Source organism: Danio aesculapii, chromosome 22 (assembly GCF_903798145.1).
Source record: "Danio aesculapii chromosome 22, fDanAes4.1, whole genome shotgun sequence".
Lineage (NCBI taxonomy): Eukaryota > Metazoa > Chordata > Actinopteri > Cypriniformes > Danionidae > Danio > Danio aesculapii.
Genome location: NC_079456.1, coordinates 1657816 through 1674494, shown reverse-complemented (window position 1 = coordinate 1674494; position 16679 = coordinate 1657816). Strand labels below are relative to the sequence as shown.

The following is a 16679-nucleotide window of genomic DNA, read 5'->3' as shown; positions in this document are numbered from 1 at the left end:
TTCAGAGCTTATGATCCATATCAACCTGTTAAGATCCACTCCTACACAATATTAGGCCACTTTAAAGATACCACATGACCTGCTCTTTAATTTAAGGATTGTTTACTAATGAATAATTGCCCTTCTTCCTCTTTATCCTTCAGTACTGGAGCATCAGCCAAACAGCAGTATGGGATGACGTTCACCGTGAGACCGGGAAGCAAACAGCCAATAACACCCGTGATCAAAGACAATTGAATGTGATCCAGAACTCTCTGAAGTGTGCCTTACCTGTACATACGCACTTACCTGACAGATATTTAATGTTTTGCACTCTTACTGCTGTTGCTGAAGTATTACTCTAACTTTGACCCAGCTCCGTCACGGACTTCACAGAGCTGCTATAATCACTGTGCCTGTAAATGCTACATGGACAATATTTGGTATATAATATTAGGTTATTTAACGTCAAATCTTTTAATATTAAGGGGTCAAATGATGCGATTTTATATTTTCCTGTTTTTGCATATAACCCAGATATATATTTTTAATATAGTTAAGACTCATCCAATCACAACACACTGGGTAGTGAGCCAATCAGATTACTCTAGAAGCTGATATTCCAAATATGGTAAAGGGGCGTAACCTTCCATCACACATTTTTACTCAGCCAATCACAACCCACTGGATAGTTAATTGATAAGATTGCTTTGGAAGGTAATATTTCAAATATGGTAAAGGGGCATAACCTTTCCGTCACAAGCTTCAACTATTCAACCAATCACAATACACTGTATAGTAAGCCAGTCAGATTGCTTTACAAGTTAACATTCCAAATATGGTAAAGGAGGCGTAACCTTTTGGTCATGCATTTGTGATATTCAGTCAGTCAACATACTGGGTAGTCAGCCAATCAGATTGCTTTAAAAGCTGATATTCCAAATATGGTAAAGGGGTGTATCCTTTTTGTTACATGCTTGAGCTATCTGGCCAATCACAACACACTGCATAGCTGACTAATCAGATTACTCTGGAAGCTGATACTTCGAATATGGTAAAGGGGCGTAACCGTTCTGTCATACGTTTGCACTATTCAACCAATCAATGGCCAATAAGATTGCTTAGGAAACTGATTTTCCAAACATGGTAAAGGGGCGTAACCTTTCCATCACAAGCTTCAGCTATTCGGCCAATCACACTGAGGAGTCAGCCAATCAGATTGCTTTAAAAGCTGATTTCTAAATATGGTAAAGGGGCATAACCATCCATCACACACTTGATGTATTTGGCCAATCACAACACTGCATACTTGACCAATAACATTTCTTTGGAAACTGATATTGTAAATATGGTAAAGGGGCGTAACCTTTGGCACATGCTTGATCTATTCAGCCAATCACAACACTGCATAGTTGGGCAATCTGATTGCTTTGGAAGCTGATATTCCAAATATGGTAAAGGGGCGTAACCTTTGGCACATGCTTGATCTATTCGGCCAATCACAACACTGAATAGTTGGGTTGTCTGATTGCTTTGGAAGCTGATATTCCAAATATGGTAAAGGGGCGTAACCTTTGGCACATGCTTGATCTATTCAGCCAATCACAACACTGAATAGTTGAGTAATCTGATTGCTTAGGAAGCTGATATTCCAAATATGGTAAAGGGGCGTAACCTTTGGCACATGCTTGATCTATTTGGCCAATAACAACACTGAATAGTTGGGTTGTCTAATTGCTTTTGAAGCTGATATTCCAAATATGGTAAAGGGGCGTAACTTTCCATCACAAGCTTCAGCTATTCGGCCAAATCCCAACACACTGGACAGCTGGCCAATCAGAGCATGCCATGTATTTCAGACGGATGAGCTTTGTAAACACTGGCGAGCACAAACACATTGTGTTACACTTGATGTCATTTCTCATAGCATCATATGACCCCTTTAATGATAACAATTATTTAGCTTAAACGTTGACGTCTACATGACATTTGATTGACTTTATCTTTAATCGCTGATATACTCTCAGCTCTTGATACGAGAGATTCTTCAAGGTCACAAACATGATACACACCCCTAAAATAAGCCTTAAATTGTTTTAAACGCCGTTAAATATGACGTCTTCGCTGCTTCTCATGGGTATTCGTGTAAATCTGAAGCGAGAATGAGACGGGGAAAGAGTTTTGTGTCTATATATGATCCCACTGTGCCTCTGACTATATAAGCTAACAGCACACATCTGTAAATAACGCTGTGATACCCCTATAGGTCAATCACCGGGCTTTACTCATCATCTGTACGCCTCTTCTCTGCACACTCACAGCATGTGTGTGTGTGTGTATATATGACATAACTGCACAACTGTGTAATAAAGACATGCGAGAGCACTAAATAAACAGATGACAGAAGCTTTATTGAACATCAACACGTGGAGTATGTGAATTCCTGCTAATCTCTGCTGCTAAATGTGTTTGTTTGCTAACCATAATGATGACGGAGGAACTCATGACTGTTTGATGGCTCCAGATATGCCAACGTTGGGATTACCCATGATGCTCTAGTGTGCACGGAGAGATTTTCCATGATGCTCTAGTGCGCAGATGATTTCCCATGATGCTCTAGAGCGCGGGTGTGTGGTGCAGCACCTGATGGTCCCAGCCCACAGTGGTCAGCGCAGACGAGCCGCCCGGAGACCAACACACACCCCGAACAAAGTCCTGGTGCCGCCGGTCTCTGAAACTACACACACACAAAAGATCACACACTCCTCCGTCTGGTGAACATCATGACTGAACACAACCCATGTGTGTTGTCTGTGTGTGTGTTACTGACTGTGTTTGTACGCAAGTGAGATTGTGGGTGAGTGAATAAATGTGTGTGTGTGTACCGACCTGACCCGTACTGTACCAGTCAGTGGAAACGAGCCATAAAGCCCTGACAGACTAGTGTGTGGCGTGCGCTCTGCCTCGGCGTACCTTTTGTGCTCCACACAGTTTGTTTTTTGACTTGCTTAGGCTGTTTAGTGATTTATTATCTCAGCTTACTGTGGTAATTCGAGTTTGCTTGTTGAACTTCGTTGGCTTTAAGTAAAATAATGTAAGGGTTGTTGTGCGGTTCTAAACTGAGCCCTTGACCGTGTTATCCGGTTAGTTTTAGTTTAGATTGATGTTTTGTAGGATTAGTTTGAGTGTTCTGTGTAATTTTGAGTTTTGTAGTTTATTAGTTTAGTTCGAGTGTCGCGTACACTGGAGATCTAGTTCAGACTTTAGACTTGAGGATTGTTTTGTTAATTTCTTTGCTTTGGCTTACACTCTGTTTTTGTTTAAAGTTAATAATTGTAAATGTTTATTATTTTTTTCATTTATTACTGTTACATATCGTTTACATATCGTTTAAAGTAAAAAAGCTTAAATAGAGAGTTGATTCTTGCCTCATCTTTGCTGTCGCACACATTACACCTGTCTCACCTAAATATTACAGCAACCCACTTAAACGTCTTAAACTCGTAACAGTAATGTTGCTGTGTGGACATAAACAACATCTCTGAATGTGAGACGCGAATTTGGGGACTACAAAAAAAATTACATCCGGGTTAATCAGATCATAAACTTTCCAGGTTACAGGCATTTACTGCGCACACACCTCGAGTTTCCGGCGTTCATAGGTTTTGCTGTTCATAGTTTTCGGTGTTCATAGCTTCAGGCGAGCGTTCATAGTTTCGGGGCCCTCATAATTTCTGCCGCTCATAGTTTTCCGGCGTTTATACTTTCCGGCGTTCATAGTTTCGGGCGCTCATAATTTCCCAGCGTTTATACTTTCCGACGTTCATAGTTTCGGGCGTTCATAGTTTCCGGCGCTCAGAATTTCCAGCTCTCATAGTTTCCCGGCGTTCATAGTTTCAGGCATTCACAGCTTCAGGCGTTCATAGTTTCTGGCGTTCATAGTTTCCGGCGAGCGTTCGTAGTTTCCGGCGAGCGTTCGTAGTTTCCGGCGAGTGTTCGTAGTTTCCGGCGCTCATAGTTCTAGACGATCATAGTTTTCGGAGTTCATAGTTTCAGGTGAGCGTTCATAGTTTCCGGAGCTCATAGTTTTCAGCGTTCATAGTTTCAGTCGAGCGTTCGTAGTTTCCGGAGCTCATAGTTTCAGGCGAGCGTTCGTAGTTTCCGGAGCTCATAGTTTCCGGCGAGCGTTCGTAGTTTCCAGAGCTCATAGTTTCAGGCGAGCGTTCGTAGTTTCCGGAGCTGAAACGCCAATATTGATGACCTGGCATGAGGATAAAATTACGGAAGTTTTCCAAGAGAAATAACATAATGGGAGAGTGGCAAAAGATGGGTGTGAAATACGAGAGCTTCTCGGGAAAAACGGGAGTTTGGAAGGTTTGATTTAGCTACAAACATGTATCCGTTTTCCCCCTGTAAACATCCACAATAGGGTATATGTCGAGCTAGTGTTTTTCCCATACTGATTAACTTAATATAATGGAGTTTTTTCCATTATATACGGTTCCTTTTACAGCATCGATGTTGTAATGTAATTAAAACACAATCAGTTAAACAGACTTCAGTGTTCATTTAGCTGCTCAAGCGTAAAACGAGACAAAAAGCCGTTTACTCGCACGCACCCGTCAGAATCGACAGGCTCGCGCAGAAGCTCAATTGAATAGACTGGGGTAAAATAAATGCTCATACTATAAAGACATGGTGGGGGAAAATTTTACTTAATGCAGTGCTTCTTGTACAATCAGAGACCCACTTTATATCGAATATCCCTCCGCCAGTGGAGATTGCTGATTTTTAAAGAAAACAGACAGCGTTTAACCCAGGTTACTGGCAAATTAAAAGTCCTTGAGCATACTTTGGCATATACCCTATCGCCTCCAGCGACTGCAATGTGTCTGTATGCGTCAGCATTTCGTGAGTTTGAAATACTGGAGTATATTATGTTCAGACATCCCAAGTCTCCCTAAGGCGCCGACACCGTCCCCTCCCCTACCCGTTTTACTAAAGCCAGCAGCACTTCAGAACAACAGTCAAGATGGCAGCAATGCATTACTGAGCATGCGTATTACCATTACGGTAAATTCAACAACCGTTTTACTCAGAATAAAGAAAATATCAGATCATGTATTCACTTTTCTGCAATGTATTTTTCATTATTTGTTTGTGTACAAAAGTGTGCTGTTTTCAGAATAGGTTTGTCCGTGTATTTAGTATATTTCATTTATTTATTCAGCACAAACATGCTCTTTACAAATACCTCAAGTGTGTTTTAACTAGTCCTAGCCTTACTACGGTACAACGTCATTGTGATTGCATTGTCATGACAGGGTTTAACCTCAGAAAGTGAACGAAAACCCAAAGTTTACCTGCTGTCTATTAGCAAACGAGACTTTACAGCCATCTCATAATGTACCATTTCCTATGTACACTGGTGTGGGGTGCTGATATGAGATGCTGATGGCGTGACCACATTCCTCCTCTTCCCAACGAATAAAAAAAACATTCAGAAACATCTCGCAAGAGTCGCGTTTGCATGAGTTCAGCGGTGTCCTCTTCATTTTCTGTGTCTGATCAGGCTCTAACTGATACGACCTCACTGACATTATTCACAGTCTATGGCGAGCCGTTTTAGCATTTAAACCTCTGCATTTAAACTCTCAGACAGCTCGCAAGAGTAGGCAATTGTGTGTGTGTGTGTGTGTGTGTGTGTGTGTGTGTGGACTCACATTTCTCTGAGTTCTGCAGTGTGTACAGCAACGGAGCAGTCGTCACTGATAGAGGCCAGAAGAGCAGCACTAAAGACACACACACACACACACACACACACACACACACACACACACACTTAATAAACTGACAAATAACTGAACCACAGGTGCTTAAAACACGCACACACACACACACCTGTCGTCAGAGTAGGCCAGTCTGTTGACCCGCCGTCTGTGAGTGTGTGTCGTCTTCACACCATCTGAAGCCTTCAGATCCTTCACGGTCACTCTGCCCAGTTCATCACCTGAACACACACACAGACACACACACGCACACACACACACACACACACACACACACACACACACACAAGTCATATAAACACACACTGGATACACAGACACAGATCAGATAAATACATCAAATAAACACACACACACACACACAGAGCAGTGCATGATGGGAAGTGTACCGTAGGCGATGGTGCTGCTGTGCTGTGGGTGCCAGACGACTGCGCTGGGGCTACAGCTGGGGGACTGCATATCTGCGCACAAACACACACACACAAAGTTACACTCACAGGAAGTTCAGCTGGAGCCAATCAGTGGTATTGAAGACAAACAAGCGGAGAAACACTGTATGTGTGTGTGTGTGTGCGTGTGTGTGTTTACCGATGCGAGTGGCTGGTTTGTCTTTGCGATGGTCCCACAGCAGCAGCCGTCCATCCTGCAGGAGACACACAGTTACACACTGATATCAGTATATGTGTGTGTGCGTGTGTGTGTGTGTGTGTGTGCACTTATTTGTCAGTATTGTATGTCTGTGTGTGTGCATGAGTCTGTGTGTGTGTGTGTCATGTCGGTAGTGTGTGAGTGTGTGTCTGTGTCTTGTCAGTTAGTGTGTCTTTCCTTGTGTGTGTGTCCGTCTGTATGTTGTGTCAGTGTATGTGTGTGTGTGTGTGTGTGTGTGTGTGTGTGTGTGTGTGTTGTATTTCTATAGCGCTTTTACAATGTAGATTGTGTCAAAGCAGCTTCACATAGAAGATCATAGTGAATTGAAACAGTGAAGTGTATGTCAGTGTGTGTGAGTGTGTGTGCGTGTGTCCGTTTGCATGGTATGTCTGTGTGTGTCATGTTGTTTAGTGTATTGTATGAATGTCTGGTGTCTGTTTAGTGTGTGTTTGTGTGTGTGTGTGTGTGAGACACTGACCTGAGCACAGGACAGGAAGAGAAACTCGTCAACTGGAGAACACGATACACCACTAATCGGCTGAGAGTGAGCTGAAACACACACACACACACACACATATATCAGATATACACACACCAGATACAAACATAGAGGTCGCACACATCAGATACACACACACACATCAGACACGAGTCAGAATTTCTCAGAAACCACACACACACTTAGGTCAGAGACACAAACACAGCTGTCAGACACAAACACAAACACAACCAACCAACCAACCAGACACACACACACACACACACACACTTTACAATAAAGCTGATTTTGAAGTTTGAAAAGGGCATTTAATCTGCTACTAATAAAATAAAACATCTCCTTTATATATATTTAAATGTCTTGTTTATATATATTTATTTATATGTTTAACCGTTACATATTTAGTAAATATATTTATACTACAGTGTTGTTGAATGCTTGATTCTGATTGGCTGATGGTCACTCTCAGGTGTTTGGCTACTGTCAGATAAAGGCACAGCTAAAGTAGTTCCAGCAGGTTGAGCACATTAGAGCTCCATATCACTCCGCTGATTGATTAGAGTTATTTAAACTGAATACTAGTGTCTAATATATAGTAGGGATGCTCATTTTGGTTAATTTTACCCACCGACACTCGATGAATATTACGTTAACTGATTAATATTAAAACAATAATTTTTTTTTAAATAATTGACGTGTCTATTTTGTGTGACACAATTAATATTGCATTTTAAAATACTGATTTACTTTAACATGCGAACAGCAGCACACGAAACAGCAGAGGATCTTCACGCACCTGCAGTGTTTCCAACAGCATAGAAATAAAGAATAAACTACATGAAATGAATAAAACAGATAGGCCTGCACTTGATCTTTTTCACTTAAATGACAAATTTAGATTACAAAACAAAAACAAAAACACTGACCGAATCCTTTTTAAGAACCGGCGTAGGCTGTTTATTCCAATCATGTTTTTTTCTGCCATCAAATAAAAATATCAGGCTACCTCAAACAGAACATCTGCATTTAATTAATGCTCCGCTAATATTCTTATATCACAAAACCTCTGTCAACATTTTTCATAGAAGAGTCATTAGTTTAAAGATTGTCATAATGACTTATTTCCTCTGTCTCACTTGCAGTTCATGTTTGTGCGCTGCGTGGGATGAAAGACAATAAACCTCAAGGCTCATTTGTTGATTTTAAAGGGCACATAGTTGACCTCTTTTTTTCAGATTTAATATTAATATTATGGCTCTTCTGAGTGTGCCAGTTTAGGTTCAGTTTAAAACACAATTCAGATTGTTTTATTATAATGTGTTAAAAAGTGTCATGTTGGGGGCGTGTCCACAGCTTGCTGATTTAGGGGTGTGTTGCTTCACATGTAAATTAGTTTCGGCTTCCTGCCCAATGTAACAAGGGGGCGGAGCCATGAGCTCACCCGCTCTGCGTTTGCAACAGAGACAGGCAGACTGAGAGGAGCAGGAGTGAGAGGATCAGCATTCAGTCGTACATGTACGACTCGGACACAGACCAAGCAGAGAGTACAAAATCATTTGTGTCTTTGTACAGTTTTACAGCCAACTGTGTGCTAGTTTCAAGTGCCGAGCTTGTACACAGAAACTAATAACCACACACACTGAATTAACTTTGACTGAGGCACCGGATGCGCCGCTCGAAGCCGCGACACGGCACACCAGACACTCTCTGTGGCGTGGCAGAAACATCAAGTGTCCCGAATCGTCGTGCTGTTGTGTGTATCCTGATAGATACCTATGTTTAGAACTCTAAAACGCATGCTAGTTAAGATCACAGGGAGCTTCTGTGATCGCGAGGAATGCAAACGGCTGAAGTATAAGGTAGACTCAATGAGAAGTACACATGTTTGCAAACCTACCTAAAGATACAACCAATAATTCTGATTAGAGCGATAATGTGGAGAATATTGATCTTGTGTTGAGCCCAATGAGCCTTGCATCTAAAAATAGAGCTAGCGTGTTCCTTTAGTGATATCGCTTCCACTCACGCTGAAAATGGCGGACGTGAATCAACAAACTGAGGATATGATGACGCGCCTGTCAATCAATATTGGTGGGCGGGGGGACCGCACTCCTACGTAAAGTTGCGGTCGATCTGAAAACCGCTCCAATTGGTCCACCGTTTTTATGATGTTAAATTGAAAAAAAAGCACTGGGTGTGCTTATATCACCCCAATATGACGCTCTATACACCATACAGGCACATATGTCTGTCCAAACAGCTTGAAAAGTAGATTTTTTACCATAGGTGCCCTTTAAGTAAGGTAACAGCTACTGTAGCATATAACAACTTTGTTGTTTACATATGATATTTCATAAATTTGCATCCATGTTTTATAAGCTGTAAAACGAAGGCCTCAGTTTGGTGTGAAGCTATCATTATGCAGACATCAAGTTAATCTTTGGATTTGTTGCATTCGTAGATTATTTAAGCTATTTTAAAAATGTATATTATATAAGGACTATTAATAACTGTAATTTTCCAAATGTAAAAAAAAGGTTGGTTTGTTGGTTGTACACTAAATCATCAATAGCCTGTTTATTAAGTTTATGACGCGGCTCCAGGCATCACAGAGGCCATCAGCATCAGCGCTGGTTTGTGTCAACTTGTCTGTGTCGAACCGTCACCAGAAATATCCTTTTCATTTTACTACTCTAACGAAATACGTCTGTGGCACGTGCTGTTGCACTCGATACCGTCCTGCGAGTTTTAGGGTCACACCGATCACACCGAACAAACTTTTCCATTCCAAAAACGCGAGGCGACATAGCATACAGCTTATAGACGAAAAAAAGAAGCGTGGTGCACTTTTTATGTCACTAGTTGTAAAGTTGAATAAACACAACGTTTATTTAGTAAGCACACTTTATTCCGTTCATTTGCTCCTCTCCCACACCAGAGACAGCTTCAATAAAACATTCTACCCAAAACCCCAACCCTGTGCTCCCCTCACCTGGATAACCTTCGTTCAGGTGAACAAAGTAGAGAGAGAATAAGATGTTAACACTAGGAAATGACTGAATCAGCTGGTCTATTGTGCGTGAGTGTTGCTGTCCATGCTGTTACAATTGTAATGTATTATAACATTGTGATATTCAAGATTCGTAAAGTAATACAGTTCTGGATAACTTAAAACAGCGACCACAAGTCTCTCCTCAATCATTAAAAGTTTTCCATAGTCGTCTTGTTAACACAAACACTGCAGGCACCTCAACAAATACTCGACCTCTGCATTCATTTGATTGAAGAATGAAAAAGACGCGACTGACGTAACGCTCTTTTTCCGCTCAGAGATGACTTATTTCAACTGCAAGCACACAGCGCGCAACGGCATAATGTGAGGCACGCAGGGCGCACAAGCAGCACAAAACACACTGCAGCCAAACTTTAAAAGTACATTAAATTATATTTTAAATCGTTTAACTGATACTATTAATCGGTTACCAACGCACCCTCTCAGTTATTTTGAGCATCCTTAATATCTAGTCTAATATTATGTGCTGTCATCATGGCAAGGATAAAATAAGTTAGTTGTGAATGTATATATATATATATATATATATATATATATATATATATATATATATATATATATATATATATATATATATATATATATATATATGTATGTATGTATAAATAAATAAATATATATACACATGTATATACATACAATCTGATTGGCTGATAGCCGTGAGATATTTAAGCAATATCAGCACCCGTACAGCCTCTTTACCCTTTGTGTATTATTCCGCCCACATACAGCCAGCAACAAGCAGAGACACTACAGTTTGACAAATATTACTGCTGTTAGACAACATAATGTACTTTTGAGGCTTTTTTAGTTCAGAATGTAGTTGTTTAGATTGCAACTATGCAGTTTATTTGTAAAAATAGTGCCTATTTTAAAATATTTACAATTTCTAAGAGAGAATCTCGTTGGCGGCCATTAACCTGCCATAGTGTAGATCAGGGATGGGCAAACTCGATCCTGGAGGGCCGGTGTCCCTGCATAGTTTTGCACCAACCCTAATCAAACACACCTGCTTGTAGCTTTCTAGTGATCTTGAAGACACTAATTAGGGTGTTCAGGTGTGTTTGATTAGTGTTGGAGCAAAACTCTGCAGGGACACCGGCCCTCGAGGATCGAGTTTGCCCATGCCTGGTGTAGACCAAAGACGGTTGACGTTTTCTATCCACAAGATGGCGCCAGAACCGCATAATAAGCCCTAACGCTTAGAAGCTTATAACAGTCTGATTTCTAACTACAGCAGATCAAATCAATATTAAACTGGCAAGCATACCTGTCAACAGTCCTGTTTTTCCTAGAAGTATCCCGTATTTCAGACCAATCTCCTGCAACCATCCCATTTTTTATTTCTTCCGGAAAACTGCCGTAATTATACCCACCCCCCTCTTTGGTAAAGTCTGTAAACACCACCTTGTTGCCATCTTTGGTACAGTACCCGATCACAGCAGCCGCCCAAAACCCGCTACATCCTATCCCGGTTCTCAACAGTGTTATTCACGCCCGAACACCTCCTCCTCCCGGTCTCTCGGATTTTTAGAGACATGTTGGCAGGTTAGATGATCTCTCACTTTTGTGTGTTGTAGTGCTGTATTTATACAGATTTGCTTGCATATCAGGAGTGTGTGTTGTGTTGACAGAAAGAAGCAAAGTCCGCACGAGTTTAGCGTTTTTCCTTATCGCAAACACAACAGCAGTCTGGTAGCGATTGCGTTGCTTTTTTTCAGGGTTAAATATTGTGATATCCCGATTGCAACAGAGAAATACTGTAGACTGTAACACGTTAAGAAGATATCTCTGTAGATGGAGTGCATTTCATGTCATGTTCAGCCTTATAATCTTAAAGTGTGGGCAAAATCAGCTCTTTTCTTTTTCAGATTAGGCTATAGAGAATCACTCAAACACTAGCTCTACAGTGACGTTGGTGAATTAGTAACCGCTTATGCTGTTCTGACGTCTGCAGATGTTAATGAATGGCGGAAGAAAGTAGTTCCTAATAAAAAGGGGTTTTTAGACTCTCCGTGTTTGATTTTCGTATGTATATACACGATTATGCCGTCGGACTGTTATATAAACGCAATATCACATGAGTAGCAGTGAGATATGGCTGTATATCAGCACTGGTGGGACGCTAAGGCACTCGGCCTGTAAGTATGCTCACCACTGTACGAGTTGACGACGGTCTCCTGGTTCAGATCCCACACTTTGATCCTGAAATAAGAGATGGAGAGAGAGAGATTAATGATGATGATGATGATGAAGAAACACACACACACAGAGTGATAGAGCGCCCCCTGCTGACCTGCAGTCAGTACTACAGCTGACAGCGGTTCGTCCACCAACACACGCGCTCACCCCCGTCACCACATCACCATGTTCCTGCTGACTGAATCTGTTCACCAGCAGACGCTCGTCCTCCGCCAGATCCCACAGTTCCACTGAGCCTGAGACAGAAACACATCAAAAACACACACGATCACACTAGTGTCACGATACTAAAATTCAATACCAACCAGAACTGGAATTTTAAAAATTGTCCACTTCCCGTCAACATCTGAGCGTGTTTTGAAACCGCCGATTGGCCATTGTGTTCACATGCTCAACAGAAATGACTGTGATTGGCCGTGAAGGTCACCAGTTCACCGAATTCACCGCTGTTTACTGAGTGTAACCACAGATACAGAGACACTGGAGCGTTTCAAAGCTGTGAAGATCAGTCGATTCATCAGCGGATCGCTCGTATGTCAGCTCACAAACAGACCAGCTGATCTTTGAAACGCTCCAGTGTCCCTGTATCTGTGGTTCGTTGTTCTTATCTTGGGAGAGCAAGTCAGGGGGATTATGTTTTAATTAATGTATCTTGTTACATTTTTGGTTTAACTTATTTTCGATTAAGGATTTTTTATTTATTCACAAGTCTAAAAGAGATCAAGCCTCAGCCAGGTCAAAAAGAGCAACGCAAAAGTAACACAACGCATTACTGACCATGAAAAGTAACCGAGCAATCCTTTTTTTGGGGGGAGAACCTCAATTCTGTAACGCATTTCTTTCAAAAGTAACCTCCCCAACACTGCTCATAAACACACATATTACTACACATTGCTCATGTTCATACCTGAGTCTGAGGCCAGCAGCAGCGCGCGCTCTGATATCCAGTGTACGTCACTGACTCCGGCTTCCGTCTGGACCCCCGCCCTGCAGAAGCCCTCACTGGGGGCTAGTTTGGGGTCACTGTAGACCCACAGCGAGCCCTGCCAACAGCGGCCCGACAGACTGGAGGCGGCCAGCAGCAGCGCGCCATCTGAAACACAACAAGCACATTAAAGCACATGAAATCAAAACAAACCATGTTGATGTTGTTAGCTCACATTGCTAGTTTGGTGATGACCAATTCATGAGGGGTACAACATAGAAGACTCCTCCTCCTCACCATTTCTGTTTCATAGAGACAGCTGGAGGGGCGTGGTTAAGTATGTTAGCCACGCCCCTCCAGCTGTCTCTATGAAAACTAACAGAAATGGTGGAGGAGGAGTCTGCTAGGTTGTAGTAACTCTCCCCAAACCCCTTTTTCCAGCTTTCTGAATGAAATGCCTCCTTTACTACAGCCAATCAGCTCACAGTACAAAAAAACAAGCCACACCCACTGTTTTACATTTAATATTCCATTTCTATAGGAACTGTGTCACGATATGAAAAACAATCGCAGCTTCCAGCTCATGTGGACTTTACTAATACACACATTAAAGGGCTAGTTCACTTAAAAATGAAAACTCTGCCATCATTTACTCTCTCTTTGCTTGTTGCAAACCTTTATGAGTTTCTTTCTTCTATCGAACACAAAAGAAGATATTTTGAAGAATGCTGAAAACCTGTAACCACTAACTTCAGCATTTCTTTTTCCTACAATGGAAGTCAATGATTACAGGTTTCCAGCAATATTCAAAACATCTTCATTAATGTTCAACAGAAGAAAGAAACTCAGAAACTGCTTGAGGGCGAGTAAATAATCTGTAAATGTTCAATTTTTTGGGTGAACAATCCCTTTAATAACACACATCAATGACACTGAAGGTTATAATACAGCTTGTGTGTGTGTGTTACATTTATTATCCAAAGTAAGAGCAGGTTTAATAACAGCCTTACTAAATTAACCATGTTTTACTATTTTTAATTGAGGTAAAGTTGATTTTATAATCGCACCTTCAGACTTTGGCATTCAATAAAGTAGTAAGGCAGAATTAAATAAGGCTAATACAGATTAATGTAATGTATTTTTTTTTATTTAATGCCATGTCTGCAAACAAGACTATTATCATGGCCAGAACATCTCAATAATAAATATACAATTAAAACAAACAAATGAATATATAAATTAAATAAGATTTTTAGCGCTAATACATTATAGAAATTATTTTTCTGTCACTTTGCTAAAAATGTCCTTAAGAGGTGTTTATATGAGCTGCTTTTAGAATGTTCATTTCATCTTCCCATTTTACATGTTACAGCACATAGATCGATTAACATCATATACAAGTTTTCTCCGGAGTTTCATGTAATTTTGGGTGTTTCATTTCATTAAAAACAGCCTTCTGGAATGAATCTGTGTGAATACTGTGCGAGGAATTGTGCAGTACAAACACTGAGTGGGCTCTTCACCTTTAAACAAAAAACATGGGTTATTCTTGTATGTCCAATACCACATCTGGTAAAAATCGCTTGATCAAATCTAGTCTTAATACTCTGTTTGAGATTTCAGGTTGTGTTTCATACAGTTTATTATTTTCCAATGCATCCTGCTTCTCTTGCCACGTATTTAAAATGTAAACATTGATAAAAGGTCTCATCTCTGAAGGAGGAATTTGGCATTTGTTTCTAATACAGATGAATATGACATACTATTATTATGATCACTGTATTGTTGTCTTTGAGTATTAGGTCTGAAATTGCATGTAAAAACAATATTAGCACTATTATCAGTAGTTGGCTGATAATATGATTTCTCTATTTACAACTTGCAAAACAAAGTACGCTGTTCTGAAATTATTTTAAGAAGGTGAACGTCTAATTGTGCGAATATAAAACCAAACTTTACCCCAATGTTGTTTTTCATAGTAAAATTTTTGTTAGCATGAATTTATAGTAAATTCACACAAACAGTCAGAAGTTTCAGTATGAAGCGCTATAGTGTTATTATAATGGGGCTGCTGAGTGCGCGCCTCAGAAGCAGTGCCAATAAGTGTCATTCCCGATGGGGGCGCACGACGTGCACATGTTGTGCAACCAGCGCACAAGTGACATGCATGCATTTTCAGGTACACCTAGTTGAAAACATCAGAACTTTTCCGAATGCCACGAGCGCACCGCGATTCATGTTCGTAGAACCAATCTGCTTCACTCTTCATGGAATATACACATTTCAGTAACGTCAGACTAATTACCTCAGACGAACACGGCGCACCCAAACACTGCAGTGCTTTTTACTTTACTCTATAAACTTGTATCAGAGCTGCAGCAATACTTTGTCCACTTGTCATCCTCTGGGGAAATGCTTGATGTCACCTAGTTACTAGAGACGGCATAGAAAATGGTGAAGGAAAGCATGCGCTCGCCACTTCAGGTCAGAATAACAACACACGCGAAAATGAGTGCCGTATAGCTGCACTGAGGAGATTGTAAACAATAAAGGATGTAAGGATGTCGCCTGAGTGGCTTTTTAATTTCTTTTCTTGTGCATCCAGCCGCTAGCTCATCTTCTGAAAGAGTTTTTGGCATAGGGGGTGATGTAGTCTTTAAACTTCACTATCAGTAATGTTGCAGTGTGTGTTTGAGTAGTGATGGCTGGATCCTTTACTTGAAAGCTCAGATATGATGATTATAATTTGTGTTGTTTACGGAGTTTGAGATTTACTGTATCATTATTGATCACACCTTACAGATGTAACATTGTATTTATCAGTTTAAGAGTCTCTTTAATACTTTAGTATAAAGGGATGAGATATTTTGTTTAAATATTTTTGTTTTTGACTATTAAAACTATTTGTCTTAGTAATGTTGGTAAATTAAAATAAAGTGGTTAAATAAAAAATCTTCAATAATTATCGATATCGAATGATATGAGACATGATATCGTGATATATATATTTTTGCAATATCGCCCAGCCCTACCATCGTAATTACCTCCATTTGAGCATTTTTAACTTAATTCTTTCTTCATTTAAACACATTTTCACTAGTTAAAGTTGTAAAACTATGGGTGGTTTGCAAAAACATTATTCATTTACTGTTTATTAATTAACTTTAGGTTTGCGAATCTAACCATCATTTTACCATGGTAAATGTAGTAAAACCGCGGTTAACTTACACAAATGAAAGTAAATTAATACAAAAACATGACTCCTAAAATGTTACTGTTTAAAACTAAATAAACAAGGTTAATGTTCGTCAGTTATTAAATGAACACACGCAAGATTAATCCAGTAATGTTACACAGTTAAAGCACATGGGTTTGTTTATCCTCACCTTTCCTGTAGTCGATGGCGTCCAGATGTTTATCCATACACGCCGGAGCGGTCACCGGAATATTCCAGGGGTTTTCCTTAAGCATTTTGAGCAGTAATTAGCTTTAATAATTGTTAATATCACACTGATCTCCTGCAAACTCCCGCTATGAATAAAACACACAGACACGCGCGCGATG

At 40.4% G+C, this 16679-nt stretch overlaps 2 protein-coding genes across 2 annotated transcripts in view; one reads left to right on the top strand and one right to left on the bottom strand.

Moving 5' to 3' along the window:
* LOC130216531 (uncharacterized) overlaps positions 1 to 2402 on the top strand; it is a 20872-nt gene extending 18470 nt beyond the window's left edge. The window contains exon 5 of the mRNA XM_056448428.1: positions 144 to 2402. The gene's annotated coding sequence lies outside the window, so the exon portion shown is untranslated. The remainder of the gene's footprint in view (positions 1 to 143) is intronic.
* wdr77 (WD repeat domain 77) lies at positions 2370 to 16679 on the bottom strand. The gene is made up of 10 exons (XM_056448429.1): positions 16502 to 16679; positions 13098 to 13283; positions 12285 to 12426; positions 12144 to 12193; positions 6895 to 6965; positions 6357 to 6411; positions 6158 to 6229; positions 5881 to 5989; positions 5703 to 5771; positions 2370 to 2716 (listed from the first exon to the last, which is right to left on the bottom strand). Exons 1-10 carry the CDS (start codon positions 16584 to 16586, stop codon positions 2596 to 2598), a joined length of 960 nt encoding a protein of 319 aa, XP_056304404.1. The 5' UTR covers positions 16587 to 16679; the 3' UTR covers positions 2370 to 2595.

Coding starts and splice junctions, on each gene's coding strand:
- wdr77 (XM_056448429.1), bottom strand. CDS start 16,586: ATGCTTAAGGAAAACCCCTGGAATATTCCGGTGACCGCTCCGGCGTGT. Junction 13,284..16,501: donor CGCCATCGACTACAGGAAAG/GTGAGGATAAAC, acceptor GTTGTGTTTCAG/ATGGCGCGCTGCTGCTGGCC. Junction 6,966..12,143: donor CGTCGTCAACTCGTACAGTG/GTGAGCATACTT, acceptor TGTGTGTTTCAG/CTCACTCTCAGCCGATTAGT.